Source organism: Bactrocera latifrons, unplaced genomic scaffold (assembly GCF_001853355.1).
Source record: "Bactrocera latifrons isolate USDA-ARS-PBARC rearing strain unplaced genomic scaffold, ASM185335v1 scaffold_527, whole genome shotgun sequence".
Classification (NCBI taxonomy): Eukaryota; Metazoa; Arthropoda; class Insecta; order Diptera; family Tephritidae; genus Bactrocera; species Bactrocera latifrons.
In genome coordinates this window covers 51,073-77,062 of record NW_017537187.1, presented here as the reverse complement: position 1 = coordinate 77,062, position 25,990 = coordinate 51,073, and the positions used below count along the sequence as shown (strand labels likewise).

The window sequence follows — 25,990 nt, the reverse complement described above, 5'->3', positions numbered from 1 at the left end:
AACTAGAAAACATTTCGTTTCAAGAAAGGATTAATGTATCTCTGAAGAAAGACGTTAGGAACCTTAACATATCTTCTTCTTCTTTACTGGCGAAGAAACCGTTTACGCGGCTATAGCCGAATTAACAACAGCGGCCATTAGAGATGCGCCAATTAGAGATTCTAAGCGAAAAAAGGTCCAGGTTCCAACGGAGTGGAGGTCTTAGCCTTCTTCTGTTTCCCCCGGCGGGTACTGCGTCGAATACTTTCAGAGCGGGAGTGCTATCGTCCATTCGGTCGACTTGACTTAGTCATCGTGGCCACTATCTTTTAATTTGTTGAACTATGTCAATGTCGTCGTATATCTCATACAACTCATCGTTCCATCGAATGCGATATTCGCCTCGGGAAACTCGCAAAGTACCATAAATCTTTCCCAGAACTTTTCTCTCGAAAACTCGCAACGTCAACGGTGGGAATTATGATTGACTTATAGAGGTTTTGATCGTCGAGAGAGGACTTTACTTCTAATTTGCCTACTTAGTCCGAAGTAGCACCTGTTCGCAAGAAATTAGTGGTCATTGGATTAGAGTGAAAATGTATCCTGCTTTGAATAAACAGGAAAATAATAAATTATTACATGTTCATTAATTTTACAATAATTTCCGACAGTAGAAGTAATATCGCTTTTAATAGCTTCAAACAAGAGAATTTTTTAAAATTTAAGAATAATGTACATATTTGTCTACCTATCTTCAATGATAAACTTATACATATATGAAATATACTACAAATAATATAATATATTCAAAAAGTATACATATGTATTTTACTCAACAATTAAATAGATATTATAAATTAGATAAACTTTAATTATTTTCAGATGCTGCAGTTAATAACACCTCATCATGTGAAAAGAAAATTCAAAAGGAATTGGAGCCCATCGATTGCATAGAGAAGTAAGCATACATATGTGTACATACATACATATACCAACAGTTATATTATATAAATAGGTCTTGAATACTGAATAAACTCAACAATACCTCATATTTATTTATTTATTACTTGCAAAATACAATTATTATTATACATACGGTTTTAATATAACCGACTTAAATAATAAAGATTTAACCTTCCATTTAAGAATTATTTACAAGCAATATGTTTTTATGAACTAAAAATATATGTTAAAAATAAATTTGAAACAGGAGGGATAATTTAAACATATTTCTTTAATTTTGTACGAGATAGGTACTCAGATATTTTAGTGATGTTTACAATAGACGTTATTTTTAATAAATCATGAGCTTTATTATTCGAAATATACTGGTCCTTGCTGAATTGAAGAAGGGGCATTCATCGAGTAGATGTGTACAGTACAATATAGACAGGATGAATTAAGGTTTCCATTTAATAAATGGGAATTCGTTAATGACGTATGACTAAGACRAAGGCGTAGGCGAACGCTTTGGCAACGGCCTGACGGCGGATAAGCAGGTTTTTTACCCTCTTGGCTGCAGATGGCGTAGTGGTGTTGCACATTCTTCCAAGCATTAACTTTTATAGCTTTTTGTTTTGAAGCGATTAAATGGATTATGTCGTTTTTTTCGATGTAGTCGAAGACAAGCAATGGCTGTTCTGCCGCCAATTTGGCGTTTTGATCGGCCCATTCATTTCCAGTAAYACCGGCGTGTCCAGGGATCCACAAAATTTTTATGTTTGTTTCCCAAATAGTATGTTTTTAATTTGCGCAATAAGATAGGATTTGTTAGATGCATTTAGGAGAGCTGAGATTGTAGACTTGCTATCAGTACATATTAATGTTAAAGTTAGATTTTTGTACTAGGGATAGCGCATTATAGATGGCTGCTGCTTCTGCGGTGTATACTGAGCTGTAATTGGGCAGGAGTCCAGCTATTTCCAACGTTATCAACAATAGCAAAAGACGTGTAGAAGTTGGTCTTCGAAGCGTCAGTAAAAATGAATTGCCAATCTACGTAGTGTTGCACAATGAGCTCTTTGAACAAACTTTGATATACCCTGGAATTGGTGTTATTTTTATGATGTTTTTGAAGATGTACCTCGAACGAAGATTCTTTGAGTAGCCATGATGGGGCAAGAGAAATAGACTTTTCCTCAGGTGTAGTTGTTATACCTAGATCCTTAGCTAATTTAATGCATTTAGAAACAGTGGAAGAAGTATTGGAGTTTGCGGTCCATTTGGCTTTTACTATACGATATAAGAGCTTGTTATTGCACAATAGTAGTTTTGGAATAAGCTTTTGCGAAGTATGTAAAACTCTTTCCTCGATGGATGGGAGTCCGGCTTCCGTTAATGTGAACTTTATTGGTGATGTTGGGAATGCCCGAATACTTCTTCTAACGGCTGCATAATATGGTGCAAAGATTTGCTTTATGTTGCTTTTGGCACAATTGTCGTAGATAGGGAGACCATAATCAATCTTAGATAAAATTAAAGCTCTTGTAATATTGATGAGAGAAGAAATGTGAATTAAACAATATTTTGATGATAGATACTTAATTATATTAAGCCTAGAAATTAGTTGCTTACGTAAATTTGTACAATGTTCCTTAAAAGTAAGTCTCTTATCAAATATTAAACCTAGAAATTTAAGACTAGTAGAATTTACAATATTTACATTGTTGTAGTTAAGATAGAAGTTATTACATTTGTGTTTTCTACAGATATGGAATAATTTGCATTTGTTTATAGAAATATTCGCACCTGAACAATTGGACCAATTTGAAATATCAGAAAGAATTTTTAACAGTATTAAGATTATTTTGCTTGGAGAAGATCAGCACATCATCAGCATAAATAATATGCGAAATGAGTTTATATTTAGAGATTATCGTACTGATTTCGTTAAATGCGATTACAAATAGAGTGGCAGACAATGGTGATCCTTGTGCTATTCCGTTGTACATATTGTACGTGTTCGAAAAAGTGTTATTTATTTTAGTCATGAATTTCCTATTAATTAGGAAAGATTTAATAAAGTTAAATATTTTTTCACTAATTTGCCACTTCTCAAGTTGTTGTAGAATGACATGAGAACCAACTCTGTGGAAAGTTTTCTCGAAATCCAAACTGAGAGTTGATATGTGGTTTCTTTTCGATAAAGCAGTTTTGGCGAAATCATCAAAATAGAGTAAAGCATCCATAGTGCCTTGCCCGGCCTTAAATGCCACTTGGTTTTGACTGAGAAAGTTTTTATTTAAATATGTGAGTAGAAGTTTTGATTATTTTGGTAATCGTAGCTGTGTCTTTATTTATATTATCGTCTATGGGACTTTCAGCAGACAAATTTTCGCAGAGTTGTTGAAATTTGGACCAATTAGCCTTGTCCAACAGAAATTTTGGCTTCGCCGACCCTTTTCTGGATAAAGGGGTTGATAATTGGGTTATAATGGGGAAATGATCGCTGTTATAAAGATCAGTTAGTGTTTTGCTGTAAAGTTTGGGAGCGATAGCAGAAGAAAAAATGACCAGGCTTACATTCGTGAACGAATTATGTATAGAAAAATGCGTAGGAGAACCGTCGTTTAAAATTGTTAAGTTTTCTGCTAATAGAAGGTCTTCTATGATTTTACCTCTTTGGTTAGTACATGTGGAACTTCAAAGAGGGCTCCAGGCATTGAAATCGTCAAGTATAAGTACGGGTGTTTGCGGAGAAAAGGAGAGGAGGGATAATGAGWGTTATTGATCTTCATGGTCAGATGTAGTAATTATATGAGGTGATATATATTCTGAATAAGTAGGTGGAGCGAGAATATTGATATTGTCTGTAGAGAGAGAGTTAGTTTGGATTTTAAGAGAATCTGTTGTCGATATTTTAGGAATGAGTGGTATGCTTATTTTGGTTGGGTTTGTTTTTGTTTGGGTAAGCGTTAGGCTAGGAAGGTTTTTTGAGTTTAGATGGTTATCAATTACGAAGTTGTTTTTGTTTATTATCATGGTTTGYTTTGGTTGTGGAAGAGSATAAGCTGTTGGGGATTTTAGTACAGTGTCTGTGGAGAGTGGTGGGGGAGGAGATGATAAGCGGTGGGAAATCTCGTTTGTTATTTACTTGTTTGCATTTTCTTTTGTAACAGAAACGAAAGAAGTGTTTGCGGGGGTCGGGTTTAATTGTTGTTTGTATAGCCTTAGTGCTTCTCGCATTGAGCATTTATTTTCTGTTTTTATTTTTAGAATATTTTTGGATTRTAGGTATTTAGGACAAGAGCGTGAAGAGGAAGGAKGATCGCCTGAGCAATTTGCACAAAATGTGCTGTTGCATGGCGAGGGGAGATGAGGAGGGAAACTGCACATATCGCAGGCAGGGTTGTTGTTGCAACGTTTCGCTGTGTGACCTAGAAGCTGACAACTTCTACACCTCATGGGGTTAGGGAAATATGCTCTAATCCGCATTATGCGCCATGAGACTTCGTTTTTTTCTGAAAGTTTGTAGAGGTCAAATGAAAGAAGTATCACACCAATAGGTCTTTGTTTGCCTTCTATATTTTTTGTGAATTTATACACAAAAGTAACTCCCTGATATTTTAAATTGTCAACAATTTCATCTTCTGCAATGTCATTTAGAAATGGAGCATAAATTGTACTTTTAGAGCAATTCAAATTATCGTGTAACTTAACTTTAATATCGCAAATTCCATTTAATTTTTTTGTTGTAAAAAATTTTTCAGCGATCTTCCAATTTTTAACGAGTAAGGGTAAATTACCATCATGTAATTCGGTGATAGACAAAATTTCCTTACTTATTGATTCTAAACTTTTTTGCACAGCGAAGCAAGAGTATTTGGAAAGTGTTTTGTTCGAATCTGCTGCAGATATTAGAACAAACTTGGGCAATCTTTTTTAATTTGAGGCAGTTCTGGAAAATTTTCAAGTGGTTTGCATGTAAGTTTTTTCCTTTTGGGGTTGCGGCTAGAGGCCAGCAAAGCAAACCTGTTTTCCCCGAGGTTAGGCGGCCCTGGGGCCATAATAAATTAGATATTCACTAATATGAACTGTTTTTTACGCGAGTAACCGTACGATCAAAGTAAAACGAAAACACGTGCACTCATATGCAAAAAGGAATATGCGAATAAAGCGTAAAGCACAAAAGAAAAGCCGCGATTAAAAAACACGTCAGCACAAACAATTCATAAATAAAAAATACAGTGAAAGCTCTATAAATTGGTCTATTAAGCGAACATCTCTTTTAACTATGCACATGCTTTTTAAGTACAATCTTTTACACGGACAACTCTATTAACTGGACAGAATGGCTGGTAACCAGACATTGAGAAAAAAGCCTTATTAAATGTATTTGTATGAACATATTAAAAATTAAACCTCGAGTACAATCCCTTTGATTCTTATACCGACAGAACCTTATATTCGTAAATAAAATGTTCACTGTATTGAATAGTTTATTACATAAATGTCACAGCAAAGCGTGGCTGGATCCACTAATATGTAGCATAATTAAATATTATAATAACATTTTTCTTATTCATAAGCCAACCATCCATTCCATTCAAATATTGATAGCAGAAACATTTTCTATTTTACTTTTAAACTATACAGAATTTTTCGATAACCTCGACTTTGGCTACTTTTTTCATGTGAATAAAACTACCATACATACATATATATGTAAATATTCATGAATATCGAATAAACAACGTTTTGGCCTTCTCAATATGAAACTTGTGTTATCCGAAAACAAAACATTTTTCAAACTAAATACACACTAAACACACAATCAAGTATTTTAATATGTGAGTGAATTTATAATTTTTGTGAGTCCTCTATCAGGCATTATTAATATACTTTCACTAATTTACTCGCTTAATTGTAGGTATACATATTAATGTGTATTCCTATGTGCAATATTGTAATATATCGTTTGCTCAGTTTGCGCAAAAAAAACTTTCGATTTTTCGACAAGAAATTTTTTATATGTACTGCTTGAGTGGAGCCAAATGTTTAGCCATCGAAAAGGTGTGAACATAATTTATTCAACGCTACGTAATGAACGGGGAGTGAAAGTTAGAAAGTTAGGTTATCTACCTAAATAGAAGAGTTACATTGCCTTTCATCATGACATGATCTGTATAAAAAGAAGAATTTTTAAATGTTCAGAACTACTACTGTGATCAAATTGAAAGGTGAATTTTTAATGACATTTATGCTAAACTCCACGTCAAAATATTCATTAGTATTTGAGATACGTGTCGTTTTGTGAGGCTCTAAAAGTGAATTCTTCGATTTTTACTATGTCTGAATTTATTAAACAAAGAATTGCACCATCTCATACTACATTCGTTCGTGATCATTTGGCCACATTTTCAACTAATATCGTGACACAATCATCGCATTCGCCTGATTTACCTTCGCGTAACTTCTGGGTATTCAGCAAATTCACATGACCACACTGAGGACACCGTTTTGACTCAATTGAGGATATAAAAGCTGAATGGAAGAAGGTCTGATGGCCATCCCAACGGAGTATTTTTCCAAGTGCTATGATGATTGGAAAATTCTTTGGCAAAAATATATTGCAGCGGGAGGGGATTACTTTGAAGGAGATGAAATGAGCAAAATTCACGTTTCAATTTGATCACAGTGGTATATACATACATATTAACAAATTGTTTGAACTGAATCCTGAAAAAATTGGTATTTTTAAGCTTCACTTTGACAGAAAGCACATTTTTTGGATTTTTGAATTTGATTTCGCTAAGAAAAAATTTGTTATACCCTTTTAAATTTGACTTAACATTAACCATATTCCACTTGTACTAATATATTTACTAATATTGCTCAAATGTTCGAGGGAATTGCTACTTTAAAAGTTTGCTAACTGAAAAAGTGCGTTATTTTAAATTATCTAACGTTAGAGATGTGTAATTTGCAAAATAAAGTCAATAATTGAAGAAAACACTAACTTTAGAGCCTTACATTTGTAAGCAAGTCAAGAAGCTAGTTATAAAGAAATACAGGAAACATTTTCTGAGGAAACACATTTGTATAATCTCTCAATATATATAAGTATGTATATATGTGTGATATTTTTTCTGTCTCTTATACACATCTAGATGTGTATAAGAGACAGAACATATATAACATATATATATAATATATATATACATATATATAACAGAGTACACTTAACGATTGTTTTTATCTACAAGTAATATTTTTTCTTAAAAACGTCCTAAAATGGACTAATGGAATGTAATACATAACGTATTGTAGTTTAATGCTAAAACTGTTTGAAATCGGTCTAAAAATTTTGTCAGTTCCCATAAGTGGAACTTGCGTTAGAACATGTTCTCTAGTAGACTTGCGTAACGTCAAAAGTTGATGCAATCAGTCCAAACCTTCCTCTATTTGATGATTTTCTCAAATACCAAATGTAATAAACTTAGCGTCCTTGGTTGAAATTTCTATGTAACATCTTTTAATACAAGGTTTTGCTACACCTGAAAGTATTTTTTATTTGTATGTATGTATGAAAGTATGTTTTCATTGCAGATAAAAGACAATAATATTATATTCAACAACGCACCTTGGATTTTTTACAATAATTTAAATCTATCTGATTTTAAATCGAATAGAGGATGCAATTTAAAACCTTAAGAACTTGGTACATTATGTTTAAATATGTTTGAGCATGCTTGTCATAGAATATTCTAGGAGAATACAAAACATACATTCAAAAACAAATATGTAAAATGCGATTTTGCATTTTACGCATGCATACATAAATATATGTGTGCATTGATAAAATAATGTTTCTTACATTTAAGCATTATAAATATGTCCACTTGAAAATAATTCATATGGTAAAATATACATATGAACATACATACATATGGAGTTGTACAATTAAAAACAAGCCCATGTAAATAGATAAGTTAGATTTAAAAATTGTATGAAAATACATCACAATGAAAATATCCTCACTTGATATATTTTCTATCACCCACTAGCGGTAATGTATAAGAAATTATATTGAGTAAAGCATATGATAATGCAAATGTATTTGTCCGAAAGTATTGTCGCTGATAAAGAAAATTGTTTTTGGGGTTTCATGAACAAAAGTGCAAATTTTGACTATTTACTTTCATTATTATAATTTTTAATTTAGATTTCCTACGTACCTAATCTGTTCCACTGTTAAGAAATAACCTAGTCTACATTTATGCTCTCTATGAACGTTTTCTCAGTTCAGGCTACCAATGTCCGATGCTCACTGTCACCACACAATAGCTCATTTCCTCTCGTGCCTTACACGAATATMTACAGACATGGGTAAATACGAAAATAAATTCGTATTATATATAACCCAGTATATTTTATGTACAGACTCAAGCGCTGATATATATTTTTATTTAGGATGCTGCATGTGATTTTTTCTAAATATCTTTAGTTTGTAAGCAACTGCCAGTTGGAATATGTGTCCGACATACTAGTTACTAGTAATTCTTCTAAACGTTTAATCTCTCTGTGTCAAATGTGTATATATATTTATATATAAGTAAAAGTATATGTATATAAATATGAATCGTGAGAGTATAAAGTCCATGATAATACGTACTCCATTTACCATCTGGCCCGTAGAGTAGTTTGTGATCTAGTGTAAAAATAATACAAAAACGTACTTATATGAATGAAAATCTCACAGGAAATTCATACAGCCTGTCACAGTGAGCTCACTTATTTTCAGTGAAGAGTTTTTTTATTGAAATATATGCACTTACGGTTATGTATTATATTTAATTAATGTATATATACATTTTTTAATCTAACCAAATTAAGTTGAATATATATAAATATATTATCAGACAAATAAAAAAAATTATCGTATATTTTAACGAAATGTTATTACATATGTATATACAACTGATCCTGCAAGGAAAGACTTCACAAATGCAAAATAACATATCATCAAAAAAATTGAAATTGAGTGTCTTATTGATTACGATTCACTACTTCAAATTATATACATACATAATATTACATACATCCAGCATTTTCAGGTTCTGCACTCAGATATAAACCAGTTTTAACCAATTCTAAATTTGTTTTTCACGGAACATGCCATTTTTTTCGTGTTTCATTCATGCCACTGTAAATTTCCGAAAATGTTGTTACATTATTTTGCATTTCAGGTGATATGTAGTTATTTCTTTAATAATATTCCATAAATGGCATAACGATAGCGTGAAATTCCATGGAAAAGTTATTTTTCTATATATAGAACCGTAAATGACTAAATAAAATGAAATAACGTCATATTCTGCAATTATCATAAATGTTCAAATGGCGCGATTACTACAATGTAATATAATACTAAAAAATAAAATTTTGCTAATCAGTGAAAAATACTTTTTGTTATTTTAATAGGACAAAACTTTATTCAAATAAACAAAATCGTCTTTCACTCATAGATTGATCAAAATGTAATTTATCGGAGTAACTCTCTGTACCGACCTACCGACCGACTATAATAAATTTGTTACAAAAACACACATACATAATTGTTGAAGGCGATGGCAAACATAAATTATGAAGCTCATAATTTTATATGTTATACTGTACCAGAGTGTTCTACCGACGACAATTCCGATGAAACGCCTTATGACAGCATGTCCTCGCTAAGCTCACAAGGTTCAAGAATTGAAATCAAAATATATAACGACGTTCTACGAGGAAAAAGGTTAGATCGGGAACAAAACAGCAGAACGTCGCAACGTCGTTCTTTCCTGATGATGTCTCCGTCAGAGCTTGGTTACTTTGTATCCGTTGTAACTAATACACCTTCACAACGAATACGTTCTAGGTCAGATATGTTTATAAATGTGTCTTATAAACGYTTTAGGTCTACATAAAATATTAGTTGTAAAAATAATATATATTTATTTATGCAAATTATTTTTATACTTATAGAGAAAAGGAAAACGATCGCAATCGACGAGCAGTTAGCTATGTTGGTACAAGTCGCGATGTTGGTTCGTTGCCACGTGCTGCTCCACGTCGGATATCACTTATGAAAGATCCTCCTCCGCCTCCACCACCAAAACCGACTCAACTAGCGCCAATAAAAAACGTCTCACCCACCCCTCCCCTACCTAGTAATTACAAGCAGTCTGATTATAATCTAATCCAAAAACTCGATTCGATTACCGGATTAACACCAACCGCCCAATATCAATTGCCGAACTTTTATGAAAACACGAGAGGGAGTTCAGAGACCTATACAATGGTCAGCAACAACAATAATTACTCATCGCTGCTATGTCATTCCAACTCCGCGTCCAGCCCTACTGGTGTGCGAAAGCGTGAGAAACTTCTTCATCGGTTTAGTGACGCTGCCACTTTGGGCCGTAAACTAAAGAAGAAAAAGAATACTAATAGAACGTGCCGTTCGATGACTGAAGCCATTGAGATGCTTGCCGATCCCGTCATAGAGGATGAATTCTTTGTAAGTAATACATATTTATGTACACTCATAGGTAATAATACCCAGTAAGAAAATTGCGTGTTATTTTATTACTTGATATCATTTGTAGCAGTGAGAAATTCAAATTAGTTCTTGGTTCTTTGTGGCTCTGTGGAAATACTTTTGAATACTCATAACTATAAGATTTAAAGTAATATTTCAATCTAGCCCATCTTGCACCATATAGTCGAAGGAAAAAGACACGAAAGGTACGAGATAAATTAATGTAGTGTAATAAATGCAATGCAGTGATTCTAATTAATAATATAAGTTTAAACTATTAATATTAATTTTTTACAAGTGAATGAGTTATGCCATGAGATCTGAAAAACTAGCTATTTGTGCGTATTGTTTTCAAAAGTAACAATAGGTTCTGATCGCGTCAATGAAAAACCTTTCCTWTATTGTTTAGTTTCACCGAATGCCTTTACTAAATTTTAAAGGATYAATATGAGTAATTTTGTTTACTTTTTGTTACATTTATTATACGTTTGCAACATGTTGCTACGTAAAATATAAGTTTTGTTCACCTAATAGTTATTTTTCACACCTAAAATTAATGGAGATAGACATTTAATTCAAACACTGAAAATAGAATAAATCGGAAATCAGGCTACAATTGCGCTTAGTTTGCATAAATGATATTTTAAAGTTGGAATAATTCTTTCACTTTACAGTATATAAATCGWCGACGYTATACAATTATTCAAATAAAATGAATTTAAGTTATGTGATCTTACGCCCAAAAATAAACGAAATAAGACCATAACTATGCAAGTTCAAACTAAGAATATACCAAATAGATTCATAATCCGTTCTGGTTATTAAGATAATCATGTTGAATTCTTAGAAAAAAAATGTTATGACAAATTTTTKCTAACACTTTAAAGTATCTCCGGTAATCTGATAATTCTAAACTTTTAATGAATTTATAATATTTAGAAATTAATTATTAGATACTTTTGAAACAAGCTAAAATGCTGTAGGGTCTATACTATACCACATGTACAAATTTATTGGTAGTAATAATTGGTTATAATTACATACCCTGCAAGCCACTAGTCGGTGTCCCAATACCAGATATTTTTTAAAATGTTTTTAAGAGTTTGTTGAAGACGAATTGGCGAATCTAACCGAAACTTTCCTACACATGGGCTTTATAAACGGTACTATATCGGTATTTTTTCCTGATAGATTGTAACAATTAGTCGCTAACTCTTAGGACAATTTTGCGATTTTTGTCGGTACAACTGAGATCTGATGCTTCTTAATTTGTTTCTTGTTTCAATTAAACTAAGTACCTCATTCTGAGTTTGGTGGGAAATACTATATGTATATGTTTTGTATATAATAAGCTACTGGCATCGGAAATGTCAAATAATAGATATTGCTGTAAAGAATCACAAGCGATATAGTTAGTATGTATTATGATCACATATTAGTGCTGATGATTTGACTATTGCTGCGTCATTGACTGCCGATTTAAAGCTCCATGATTGTGAATATTGGAATAAGAGACAAAGTAACCTCCCTCCATATAAAATTATGAATAAGCTCGCTATACGCCCCTAAATTAAACAGACGAAATAAAAATTGTATGAAAAGATTTTGATCCAATAAATATTTTAACGGGTTAGTAGGGTAATCTGCCCTGTTTTTTGACCTTTTTTTCATAGAAATTTTTATTCTACAATAAAAAAATTTTCACACATCATGAGATATATCTTGGAGTGTATAAACAAATTTTTTCGGAATTTTTTGATGACATCTGTCTGATAAATGGCTGGGTGAATGAGATGCATTTTTTCACTGGCGGACACGATTTCTCATATTTGGTTATCTGAAACACAAAAACTAAATTTATTCTTAAAAAGTACGTGAATGGTTATCGTCCCTATTAGAGTTATGAAAAAATCTTGATAAATAAAAAATTAATTAACTTTTGTTTTAATTTTTCTTACATAAATTTTGTCATAACATGAAAATAAATTATACCAAATATAGGGACTATAGCCAGGCGTTTTGTGAACATTAAAAAAAAATTAAGGAAATCGGTTGAGTAGTTCGACCGGAATCATGTTTGCCGGTTTAAAAAAGTGTGTTTTGAGAAAAACGAGTTTAAAGTATGAGTTGTGCACTCCGAGCGCCTGGAACGTCGTGCGGTATTAATATTTATGGGTCTTTTTCGAAACCTTCCAATGGTAAAGTGGGTTTCTACATTAATTCTAGGGGATAAGGGAACAGAAAATGCAAAAAAAGAAAACAAAAAAAATTATTCTACTGACCCCTTAAATTTTGTAATCAAAGACATAATCTGGAATTATTGGCCGCAGTAAAAGTCCAGCGACTTAGAATACTTTAGAATATAATTTTCATAGTAAATACAGCTGTTGAGAGCCAATTAGCAACGCAAAAGTGCAGATAAGTATAATGATAAAATGTTTTGAAATACCGTTATTTACATTTCTAAAAGCCTTGCATTGTTTGTGTTACTCTATTCTATTAACTACTAAATTCGCTCAGTTTTGTCGTTTTTCTTTTAATTTTTTCCCATACAGTAAAAGTGTTACGATATAGAAGGAGAATTAGGTGCAACAGCAAATTAGAAACAGTTGGTCAAAGAATTAAAATTCCTAAAGGTGTTAATTTTTATTAATAACATTATTGATTTCTGGTAAGAGTGTGCTTCAAAGTTGTGGTTTAAAAAATTAAAAAGTATTATTCAAGTTTTTTAATGAGATAAAAGCTTCAGACAAGGCGACTCCTTATCGTGCGACTTTTTCAACCTGCTTCTGGAGAAAATAGTTCGAGCCGCAGAACTAAATAGAGAAGGTACCATCTTCTATAAGAGTGTACAGCTGCTGGCGTATGCCGATGATATTGATATCATTGGCCTCAACACCCGCGCCGTTAGTTATGCTTTCTCCAGACTGGACAAGGAAGCAACACAAATGGGTCTGGCAGTGAACGAGGGCAAGACGAAATATCTCCTGTCATCAAACAAACAGTCGTCGCACTCGCGACTTGGCATTCACGTCACTGTTGACAGTCATAACTTTGAAGGTGTAGATAATTTCGTCTATCTTGGAACCAGCGTAAACACCACCAGCAATGTCAGCCTAGAAATCCAACGCAGGATAACTCTTGCCAACAGGTGCTACTTCGGACTGAGTAGGCAATTGAGAAGCAAAGTCCTCTCTCGATAAACAAAAACCAAACTCTATAAGTCACTCATAATACCCGTCCTGCTATATGGTGCAGATTCTTGGACGATGACAACAACTGATGAGTCGACGTTGCGAGTTTTCGAGAGAAAAGTTCTGCGAAAGATTTATGGTCCTTTGCGCGTTGGCCACGGCGAATATCGCATTCGTAAAGTCCTCTCTCGACGATCGAAAACCAAACTCTATAAGTCACTCATAATTCCCACCGTCGACGTTGCGAGTTTTCGAGAGAAAAGTTCCGCGAAAGATTTATGGTCCTTTGCGCGTTGGCCACGGCGAATATTGCATGAGCTGTATGAGATATACGACGACATTGATATAGTTCAGCGAATTAAAAGACAGCGGCTACGCTGGCTAGGTCATGTTGTCCGAAAACGCACAGGTGGATGCGCTTGGAATATCTAATTGTCGCCAGTTATTGAAAAGAAGAAACGACTGGCGCGCTGTTGTTAACTCGGCTATAATCGCGTAAGCGGTGTCTACGCCAATCAAGAAGAAGAAGAAAAGCTGCAGCTGAACACCTCCAACTTCGCACATACATTTTGACCTTCGTCGGTCTGGAAAGATGTACAAAGAAATTTCGAAAAAGGCCAAATGCTCAAAAAATATTGTTTTGAGGTGAGGAAAATTTGTTTGCGAAGTTGACACAAACGTGTTTTGATGAATATCAATGTTTTGGAGTTGCCATCGTTGGTACCAAAAATACCCCAAATATTAAATTTCTTTTTGATAATATAAGGACGACATGGCTAACAACACCAGCGGTATGCTGTCAAAGTCTAATAACGTCAATTCTCAGCGAATATGAAGTCATATTGAAGTATAAGTGTTAAGCAACAAAATACTAACTGAAAGTAAGCAAATTTTTGTCAGATCATTATTTTTTGCTTATAAAATATTTTCGTTTCTAATTAGTTGTCGCACTCAAATCGTTGCTTCCACATGTTTGAGTTCAAATCTTCATAACAAAAACGAATTTTAAACAAAATGTTTACAAGTAACATAGGTTTCAATAAAATAAGTGAAAATACAGTATAAATACATGATTTATTGGAAAATAACATCAAATAAAATAAACTGCACTTATTTCAAAATATGTGGCATTTCTAATTAGCTGTCAACAGCTGTAGATACGTAACTTTTTTAAAATGATTTTGAAAATGAACCCATTCAAACCTCTGTCATCCCAAGAATGTAATAAAAAAATTGTAATTATCTTCTTCCTCTTATATCTAATGATGGCATTGCTTAGAAATAAATCTTTAATTGGTAACTAGGAATGCACACTACTCATACAAAAGCCTTTGTTTCTGTCACATTGAATAGCTTATCCATATTATGACTTAACTGGCCGGTTTTGTATATTTTTTTTATAATGCATGGTTTTTGTGTAAAGATAAATAAATTATTCAGTATTAGTGTAATATAACCGAACAGAGAAAGAATATTTATCACACACAAATAAAAAAATAAAATGTTGGCTGAACTGATACTTGTGCACCAAAAGCAGATGTATGTTTTTTGCTAAATTTTTTTGTCAACTGTGGTATACGCCCCAGCGTCCAAATAGCTTTGATAGTTTATCAATTCCAATGGAAAATGCAGCAACTCTTAATTGTGCCTATGTTTTTATTCTCTTTAGTATCTTTAAATTTCGTTATTTCATTATTTCCTTCGAGCCTCTTTGAGTAGAATTCGTTTTAGTTTCAATTCGTCGTTGACCGTTGAAAGAAGTGTGCTCGAAAGCTTTAAACGGAAACGCGGCTATTTTGTATAAAGGTCTTTGTTCTAAAAAATTAAAAAAGCTCAACGGCTTTGGTGGCGGACTGGTTAAAATAAATTTTTTTAAATTAAACTTTAAAATCAAGTAAAACTAATTCATACATATGTATGTACATATGTGTGTATCCAATTGATATTATTGAAACTTTTAAAATTTACTTAACGTCATTCGATTACCACATAAATACATGTATATACGCATTTGTATATCAGTAATTGTATATGTTCATATTTGATATCCAGTTACGATAGCACGACTTTTGGTATTCAGGTCAATAAAAGAATTAAAATGTAATCGGAAAACTAAATCTAACAGTTCAAAAAAATCGAGAAAAATGACTGGTTCATCACTAACAAATTAAAAGTGCCTACGAACGGCGTTTTCTAAAGTGTGTCATTTTAGTGACGACTTGAAAAAAACACTCAATCTAACTGCATAAAAGTTAAAAGACAGACATACAGATGCACACGGTATTTAGAAAAACTTTAGAGACTTAAAAAGGCATACAAAACTGAGGTGGCAAAGCAGAGAATGGCATAGCACTATCCCGTGTGAGTGTTGAAGGAAAGCAACAAAATAAGCTAATTGGCTTATTACTGTGCTTTTTACGTGAGTCGCGTAGGGTAAAATCAAAGAGCCGTAAGAAAAATACGAAATTACGAAAATAATATCAGTCATTCGTTTTCAAGTATCCGCGAGTGAAAGTGGTAAGAAAATGTAGCTGCGACAAAATTTTCAAAACATTTCATTCAAACCGTTAGAAATATCTAAGTACAATTATACCGATATATGGATTTACATCGCCTGTGCTAATGTGTGTATGCATTCAGAAGAAGCCAAAATGTTGCCTACTTTTAGGATGACACAATTACATATAATATATCGAATGAACTGCGAACCACAAATGGTACAATGAAACTTTTACAGTATAAATCACGGCGGAACAGTTTCAAAGCTAAACAGCGCCGAACTGTGATGCCTCCACAGTCTGCAACGGGCCGATGCAATAGTGGCAATCGCGCTGGCCTTAACACGATCAATACACAAGCCCGCTATATACGCGCCGGATACACACCCACTGCTTTCATACGGAACGGCATTATAGGTGACGGGGAAGGCCCAGGCGCTAACGGTCTTTACCAAATTGACGATCGCATTTACACCACAACGAAAATGTTTTTGCGCGATGCCTATATGTACCCTCGCCAAGCGGGGCAAGCAATGGATCCCCGTTATCCATATGAGCTTCATGAGTTTCCCGAAGAAGCTGGAGCCGTTGGTCTACAGTTAGTAACCACACCTAAAGTGCATATATCAGGCGAATACTTGGCTAGTAGCAACGCAGCTAAAAATGAAAACCACAATAATTCCTCTTTAAGTCGTCGTAACGTTCGGAAAGCGGCCGCACAAATAAGTTTGGCAAACGAAATGTATTTAATACAGAAGCAGCGTTTAAATGGTGACAGTAGTCGCTCGCGAGCTAGTAGTCTGGCTCGTAGTATTGGCGATAAGGAAGACAGAGATAAAACTTACATTCACAATGAACTTTCGGAAAAATTTGAAACAAATGACGCAAGTGGACGGGGTTCCCCATACTCTACTATGTCCAATCGACGTAGAAAAAAGGTAGGCAGACCACGATTTAAGCGATTTTTTTCATGCCAAAATTAAACAACAATAGTATTTTAGTTGACCATGAATCAATCTCTAAATCAGTTACAAAACTATAACAAATTTTTTTTCAGCGTAAGAATGTATAATTTTTAGATGAAATCATTCATTATGTTGTTTAAAAACTCTAAACTCTACTTTAAAAAAGTCATTATTTATATAGGATACAGATTAGGGTGGTTCATATTAAGGCGACTCTTTTACCCTGTGGAATATATATTCTTATTTTGTATAAAGCATCAGACTTTCATGTAGCACAGAGGAAAAGAAAAATATTATATCAAAAAATTGATTTTAATGTCGAAGATAATTGCGATAAAATTAGCTATAAGGATGTCAACTACTTGTATAAGAGGAGTCTATTTGCCATCCCCCGCGGATTTCTGAATACAAATTTGTGTTTTTCTTATAGGGAACTTTCTCTACTCGTAAATGAACCCGAATCCATGAAAGTTGTTCACAAAATCTGAAGTTGGTAACAATTATCAATAAAATAAATAAGTGGATGTGATTTATTTAATCGAAATTTACGATAAGGTTGATTACAAAAATGTTCTTTATTTGACTGACATTTTTTTTAAAGTGGGCGTAGCCCCGCCTTCAAAATTATTTAATGTACACATCTTCTAAACCGCTGAATCCTTCTCAACAAAACTTGCTTTGTGAGATTACTTAGCCATTCCTATTATACAGTGTGCAAATGGGCGAGATCGGACAACAATCACGCCTACTTCCCATATAACACAATTTTTTATTCCATTTGATTCTATAACTGCCAGCATAAAAATCAAACATCTATGAAGTTATTCTTCATTTAGAAGTTAGGTTAGATATATATTTTTTTTGCTGATATATTTTCTATATTTATTCTATATTTTCTATTGTAGTTCAACGTTTGTTTTGAATAATGCAAAAACTAATCAGTTCATTACTAAGCTGTCCAAGTTCAGGATGTTCGTTCACACGATCCAAAAAGCCGGAAATATTTTTTCAGTTCGACATTTTCTTACAACCGTACTTTTTAAATAAAAGTTTCTTACATTATGTCAAAATTTCACATGAAATATAGAGCACTTGTGCCACTGTGTATTTGTAGTTGCTTTATTCAGTATCAATTTTGCAGTTTTGTAGTCGAACTCAGTCTTAGCCAGTCGATTCGAATTTGAAGTCAATTGTTCAGAAGAAGCAATGGCTTAAGCGTTCTCCATASGAACCTTTTTGATTTTCTTCACTTGTGCTCGCTAACTTCGCTGGAATGTGTCTGAGAACAAATCGAGTCGCAGGTAGCTTAACATTTCAGTGGAGTGTGTTCGCGTCTGTAGCATTTGAGCAACTTTAATTCATTATTCAGGCGCTTGCATGAGCCCAGTTGTAGCTTCAAAAGCATGTGAGATTTCATCGCGAACGGTTGTGATCAGCGGACAAATTGTAAAGCACCGTCGAAAAAAGTAAGGTGTAGTGCAAAGCGGGTTGCATTGCAGTAGAATAGTATCTACCTGTATTGTAACATTGGGATCTGTACTTTTTCCTTAATGTTGCTGTGTTCGTGCCTTTTGATTGACATCCATGAACGTTAACGTGGTACAACTATTGTCAGAGAATTTTTATTTCAAAGATAGTGTGATTGAAATGCATTTGCACAAAAAAAAAATTAATGATTTTTTAAAAGATTAGTAGAAGAAAAGTGAATGTGAAATCTGTTTACGGTACAAAAAACCAAGAATTATTAAAAATCATGTTTTGGAGAGATATTGTGCATAAATACATAGTGATTAAGTGAAATTGTTCGAGTAATTATGTATATACGTACATTTTTCATATGCATAAATTTTATATATATGTTTAATAAATATTGCAAAACCAGTGGCTCCTGTCCTCTACCTAAATGTGAAAATACCTGTTTACTGCATCATAAAGGAAACCTTTGCTAACCTGTTATTCGCGTATTTTTGTCATGCTCTCCAATACTAAACTAAAACTCACACATACGGCAAAGCTGAATCATTTACTCATATTATATTATTGTAAATTTTGTAACAAAGAAAAGAAAGTTAGTGTAAAATTCCGACGGAATCCAAATCAGTGTATTTTAAATATTCACTATGTTGCAATTACAGATAAATTACTAATAATTTCTATCTTGTTTCAAAAGAGTTGTTGGTGCTAATCATCGTGATTAATAAATATAATGAATAGTGCTATCGGTTCCTTTGGGACCAATCAGCTAGCTTTGCCAAACAATAATTTTCGGCTTGACTCTCAACAGGTAACATATCATACATTTAAAATAATGAAATTATGTGGGCTAAAAATTCAATTGTTAAAATCCCAAGAATACGAAAATCAGAAAAGTTCTTGCCGCATGTTTTTAAAGCAGTTAATGTAGCTAGACACTAAAGACTAAAGAAACGAACTTGAATTGTTTAATTAAAATATTTACTTTTAGATCTTAAAATCAGCATTTCTACGCATGTATGTTCTCATTTTATCCATCCCACACGATTTTAAAAGTGAGAAGGTAATGAAGAACGATTCGATTTTTTTCTCGATCTGTGTTCCGTTCAACAATATTAATTTATTAAAGGCATCTCGTTTGGCAACATGGCTAAACTGGTTTATTTTCAAGCGACTACGTTGAGTCCGCCGGGACGAGTTTATAGCATCGTTTGGCGCACCGTCATTGACTCTAGCAGTATTTGATTGGATTTTTATTTGATCTGATTGTGATTGTTAAAAGAACAAGCGCTCTCGTGCCTGATCACCCAGTCGAAAGCAAATTTAATCTAGTTATGACAAGATAGAATGTTGCTAGAGTTCTTACTGCCGTTTCTTATGCGATCAACGTTTTGTTAAATATAGTGAAACGAACATTGCATTGGTAGATATACATGAAAGTTTGTCAAAATATCGCGAGAAAATGGTTTAGTGTTTTAATGGAGAATTGTATTTACTTTCTTTCTAGTCAACTTATTGTTATTCAAGTGCTAAAGTTTTGAATTTTTTGTTAAGTAACGCTGACAAATTATCAATTTAAAGAGAAACGGTATATGTATTTAAACACCAATTGATTTTAAAATGATAACTTTATGTAATCGAGGCAGGTGTGTATTTATATACTCGGCTATATCATATGATATCACGAGTGCTGGTCTACGTTGATACTTTCACGGGTGCCTATAATTGGCACTGAAAACTTAAAAAAGCACCTCATTGTGCATATATAACTGCTTAAACCAGTCAAAACTCTCTTGTAGAAATGTTAGTGATAACTAAAACAGTTTATAACACCAATATTCAATTTGAAATGTAATATTGTAATTACCAATGGCGAAGTATGCAATAAATGCCACAAGTTTGTGACATTAAATGAGTCCCACTMGTATATTATTCAATTGGTTTTAAGTAAGATTGTAATGGTAAATACGTTACTCGCTCAAAGCTTGACAAATTTGCAAATAACATTTTGAATATATTGAATGCATTATATCGAAGCTTCACTATGTTATTTGAATAATAAAATACACTCATAAAATAAGATATACGCTTTATTGAGCGTAATCCAGTGAGTGACACAACCATAAGTGCGTTTAAACTAACACATATTTTATATGGATATATTTGTAAAAATATAGTGAAGGGTGGTCGTATGTTTTCAAAAATACACTTAAGCACTCTCATTTAGCTCGATGTTTATTTTCTGAGCTCGCTTTCATTCAATGTATACAAGTGTCTATTCAAAAATGAGTAAATATATTGGCATGTGAAGGTTTATATTGTGACTAGTATGAATGCACCCATATGCAATTGACAGCGTTGACGCCTGACGAATAGCCTCAAGTGTTGCGCAAAAATTGGTGCCTTTGATGTTTTGACCATTTGACGTTTCAACCTACTTTTACTTTGCTGTTTAGCTTCTACTAAGAAACAAGGAGAGACGAATGCTTGAGATGCATGATTTTAAAATCTACCGCGTAGGAGTTTTCCAAAAGGTTTYAAATTTGATTTTATGTTATTAGTATACATACATATACATATCTAACCATTCTGACATGCGAGTCCAGCTCATTAAAATTTTATATTGGGTTCAACGGATGAATAATGTATTTAATAACTAAAGATACAATACAAAATATTATATACTTGCAAGAATATTATATGCACATAGCATGTATATACATTTACATATGTATGCATGGATATGCAACAAATCCGACGTATACACATGGTATGTGCATATATTTAAATATGTATGTTAGTTTAACCTCCATTTAGAAAAACGAGCACTGCTTATAAATTTTTTTAAGTAAAATCAATACATTTTCTTATATTTGCGTATCTATAAATATGCATCTACCTACATATGTACATACATACATTCTTGTATTTTAAAAAACTGGAAAAAAGTACAAAATATTAATCGTTGCACATACACACTTGCACAAGGTAACTAACCCAAGCTTATTTCGCTGAAGAATGTGGAATGACTACTTCTTTGGCCCTCATTGTACCCTAACGTCAATGTATATGAGTGCTCATACTAATATAGGCAAATGCACATAAAATCCAATATCCAACACTGGTATTTTACAATTGTCGGTAGGTATTTTCAAGCACAAACATTCGTATATACACAAAGTATGTATGTACATATGTATGCAACGTCTGACGACTTGTAGGAATAATGTCGAAGATACATGTGCAGGAATGAAGCGGGATCGGTTCAGAATCACTTTGTTTGTTGGTTTTTATTCACATTTTTGTTTACATTTCATTCTACGGAATTAAGTACATGTGTACTTGTATGTGGGTACTGTTTCCTCAACGTTATTTTTCTATACTCCTTTTTCGAGTGCATTCGCTTGGATATGTATGAATACTTGTACAATAAGCACGAACACACAAGCATGCATTTGTCAATGCGCACAAATATGCACACACATATAAATAATTTGTTCTCTTTATTTTTGCCTCTGAAGTCGGACGATTCGCCGAGCCACGTTTTGTGTGCTCAATCCACACACCATCCAAGCGAGTCGTCTAGTTTCGTATCGGCTTTCAATGTGTGAGCATAAGTTTGTATTTTATCCAGGCGGCTTTTTTGCGCGTATATTTGCCAAAAACGCATTCTTCTTCGCCGAATAGCAACTTTATCATAAAAATATTGCAAAATAAACACATATAGTTTATTAACACACAATAGTGCTTAAGTGAATAATAATACATTAATTAATATTTAATTGCTTATGTTACATATGAAGATATTTCTGTCGGTCAAACAGGCATTTGCCTTATCATCATAAATGTAAAGACATTTGAGAATAAATCCTTGTGAATATCCAATTTGTTTGTGAGATCTTCTTAGGACATGCAACACTAAATTTATAAAATAGTGATAAATCTAATATTGGTCTTCGGCGCCTTTTCAGCTGTAACATTCGTATTCCATGAAAATGAAATTCCCAGACTATATCCCGAATAATATAGTGGTAAGCATAATTACCTCTTTATTGCGTCTGGTAAATATGTTTTCCGTTGACATAGCATCTAAAATGAAATTTTTATTGAAAATAATAACAATAATATCAATTGGTATTCTGTATAAATTATAAAATTTATATAGTGAGATTGTCGTGAGACGATATCATATTAACTCTTATACTTATTATGATATTTTTAGAAAACTTTATCAATTCTAGTTGGTTTACAATAAGATAAGCTTACGATTTCTTCTTTYGTATCAAGAATGAATTACTCTTTTGCTAATGCGAGATCAGCCATGATGAATTCGCTTCGAATTGATTCTGAAACCTAAGAATGGTCGTCAGGCAATTAACAACAATGTCATGTATGTAGTATTCTATAAGACGTACTTATTGAAGATAGTATTGGCCGAAATGTGTTATTGTTAATGGTTTGGCTTGACATCTAGAGTACCGTTTGAAAGAACTACATATTTTATATTATTTAAAATATAACATGCTGCAGAGTTTTATAGCATTGTTCACCTAACGGTTGTACGTATCACCTAAAAGTAAGCGTAATAGATATAGGGCTATTTATATATAAATGGCATGATCACGACTCTTTTGGAGTCGCGATTTCAGGGTATGGACGGAAAGAGGAGGTCCTCAGGGTTAAAAAATGTATACACATATGTATACTCTCCTCAGATTTATAGTTTTCGAGATCTTTGTATTTAAAGTTCCACCATTTTATATGCAATTCACTCTTATAGTTGGTTTGTTTACATGACATGACAAATACCAGTGTTGCCACATTTTGGTTTTTTGAAAAAAATAATCCAAAAATTTTCTATTTAACATATACGTTGTAGGAACAATAGTTCTTGTTTGATTACTAAAAAAAATAACCATGGTCGGTCCAACACCGGGATCTTCATTGTTCTTTTTCTGCAGTGGCGGCCTTCGACCGAGCTTCAAAAAAAATAACCATAGTTCTTTTGTGTTGAACTACTTTCTGCACTGACAGTTGGACCCTGGCCGGTCCAACGGAAAATTTTCTTGGAAATATGTATATCATATTTAGACTTTGGAAATTCCCAAATAGCAAGAAAGCTAAAAATATTGGAGTTTCCATTTTAAAAGTGAAACGGGTATTTACTAAGTATATTWTAATAATATTTTTCTCTACTTTTTTAATAATAAACAATCGATATATATGAAAGAAGAGTTCATTTTGAACAGTGCGTTAAACTGTGTCTTTTTTTTAAGTGGGTGTGGCCCCGCCCACTAACAAGTTTAATGCACATATCCCCTAAAAAACTTTAGCTACAACAAACCAAATTTGTTAAAGAYAAATCTTATAAGAACGTATACCGATAGTGTGAAAATGGATAAAGTTGGAATATAAGCCCGTTCACTGCCCATATAACGCAATAATTAAATACGCCAGAGACTTTAAAATTTACCACCGGGCGTGGCAGCGCCCACTTTTTCGTGAAATCCTATATAACGGAACTCGTCAAACCGATTTCGACAAAATTTAGTATGTCACATTGTTAAAATGGACGAAAGCGGGCCACAACCACGCCTACTTCCCACAAGCACAATTTTAAATTCCACTTGATTCGTTCAGTTTCCAGTACAAAAATCAAGAATCAATAATTATAACGGGATAAAACTTTGCACGAATAATGTCTTTAGTGTATGCCACCTTATGACCAAAAGTTGTTTAAATCCAATAAAAACTGTTCAAGCTCCTAGGCACCGAATATTTAGACCCCGGTCCTATAGTTGACTTTCGATCGAAAACGTCGGTCCTTGTGTGATATATACAACTGGTTGAATCGGACCAATACTTCCTTTAGCCCCCATATACGCAATATAAAGATTTTCGAACCTCCGGGTGATTTTGAACCGAATATATCGGCCAATATGTGAGTTATCCCAATGTGAATAATAGAGCGTAGTTTGTTCATAACAGTGTATCTTTGTGTCTAAAACAGATAAATTTGAGCGAAAACTTGGCCTAGCCCCTATATAGTATAACTAATATGAAGATTTTCAAACATCCGTCTGATTTTACTTTAAAGTATTTTCCTGGCTTTGATTCTTGCAAGTTGCAAGAGTATAAAATGTTCGGTTGCACCCGAACTTAGCTCTTCCTTACTTGCTAATTTTATTTAACGGAAGAGCCATGCATTTCCGTTCTTTTGTACATGCAGTCCCACATACATTTTTGAGCCGCTATGACATGTGTAAATGTGTATGTCTGTTCATAATTTTATGAATCTATTAATATTTATTATCATCGTTTTTTATTTTCACAGGGTGATCGTACAACATGGGAATACCACACCGTTTCTGTGACACGTGTTCCGGGATATGGATTTGGTATTGCAGTTTCAGGCGGTCGCGACAACCCACATTTCGCCAATGGTGATCCATCTATAGCTGTAAGCGACGTTCTAAAGGGTGGTCCTGCAGAGGATCGTTTGCAGTAAGTGATGTGTTGTGCAGCAAAATGTTCTTTTTATACACTTATTTACATGTGTAATGTTTAGTAAACCCAAAATATTCACGAAATGATATCAATATCAAAAAATAATCTCTATTTAACTCTGAATTTGTTAAAGTTAGGGAATATCGGGATATATCACTTTTCGGTAGTAGTCCTTCTAGTCCTTAGTCCTTCTATAAATACTTTTAGAAAAAAGTAACCACAATTACATAAATCATTCGTAACTCCGCACTTCTTCTTATCTAATTAAGTTTAGAAAAAATACTTACTTGGTATAGCGAGATTTTTAACTGAAATATTATATATTTTTATTTAACCGAATCAGATAACTATGGTAAAGTACACGAGTAGATGTTTGTCAGTTCGCCAGCGTTTCGACACTTAGTGACTTAAGTGACTCTGGAATACGTAATTAGTCATAGATAAATAAACGCTCACGTAAAACTTTCCTAGTTTAAATTCAGGTTAAAATTTATTCGAAATGTGGCGTAGGTTTTGATAAGGCTTGTTTTGTTCAACTTTGTAGTAGTTTAGTTCCAAAGTAACGTGCTCGGAATACCCAATTCAAAACAAACAAATAGATTTAAAAAATTCTGAAACCATTAAGTCGTTGAATTGTCTAGAATGAAGTTGCTGAACCGGTACAAATTCTCCTCTTATTTTTCAAAGTATGGAGAGTTATGATAAATAATACATGTTTACCTTGATTTGAAATACTTTTCCATAAACGGAGGAATGATACTCCACCGAAAAAGCAATCTTAAAAAGGTTCTCGGGTAGAGTTACTTTCCATTTAAATTATAAAATTGTATGGAATAGAAGTGATAGCAGCTG

The 25,990-nt window shown here is 33.2% G+C and overlaps 1 protein-coding gene and 1 long non-coding RNA gene across 19 annotated transcripts in view; one reads left to right on the top strand and one right to left on the bottom strand.

Annotated features, from left to right (window-relative positions):
* Window positions 1-25,990, top strand: part of LOC108974085 (tight junction protein ZO-1) — a 63,932-nt gene that overhangs the window by 14,183 nt on the left and 23,759 nt on the right. For 10 of the 18 annotated variants that reach the window (XM_018941704.1, XM_018941702.1, XM_018941703.1 and 7 more), the window contains exons 2-4: window positions 862-937; window positions 9,946-10,480; window positions 24,966-25,135. In XM_018941704.1, the coding sequence (XP_018797249.1) occupies window positions 862-937; window positions 9,946-10,480; window positions 24,966-25,135 (781 nt within the window). The other 8 variants (XM_018941712.1, XM_018941720.1, XM_018941705.1 and 5 more) reach the window with 7 other exon arrangements.
* LOC108974086 lies at window positions 22,336-23,150 on the bottom strand. The gene is made up of 2 exons (XR_001993782.1): window positions 22,898-23,150; window positions 22,336-22,720 (listed from the first exon to the last, which is right to left on the bottom strand). It is a non-coding gene; the product is annotated as an uncharacterized LOC108974086 (long non-coding RNA).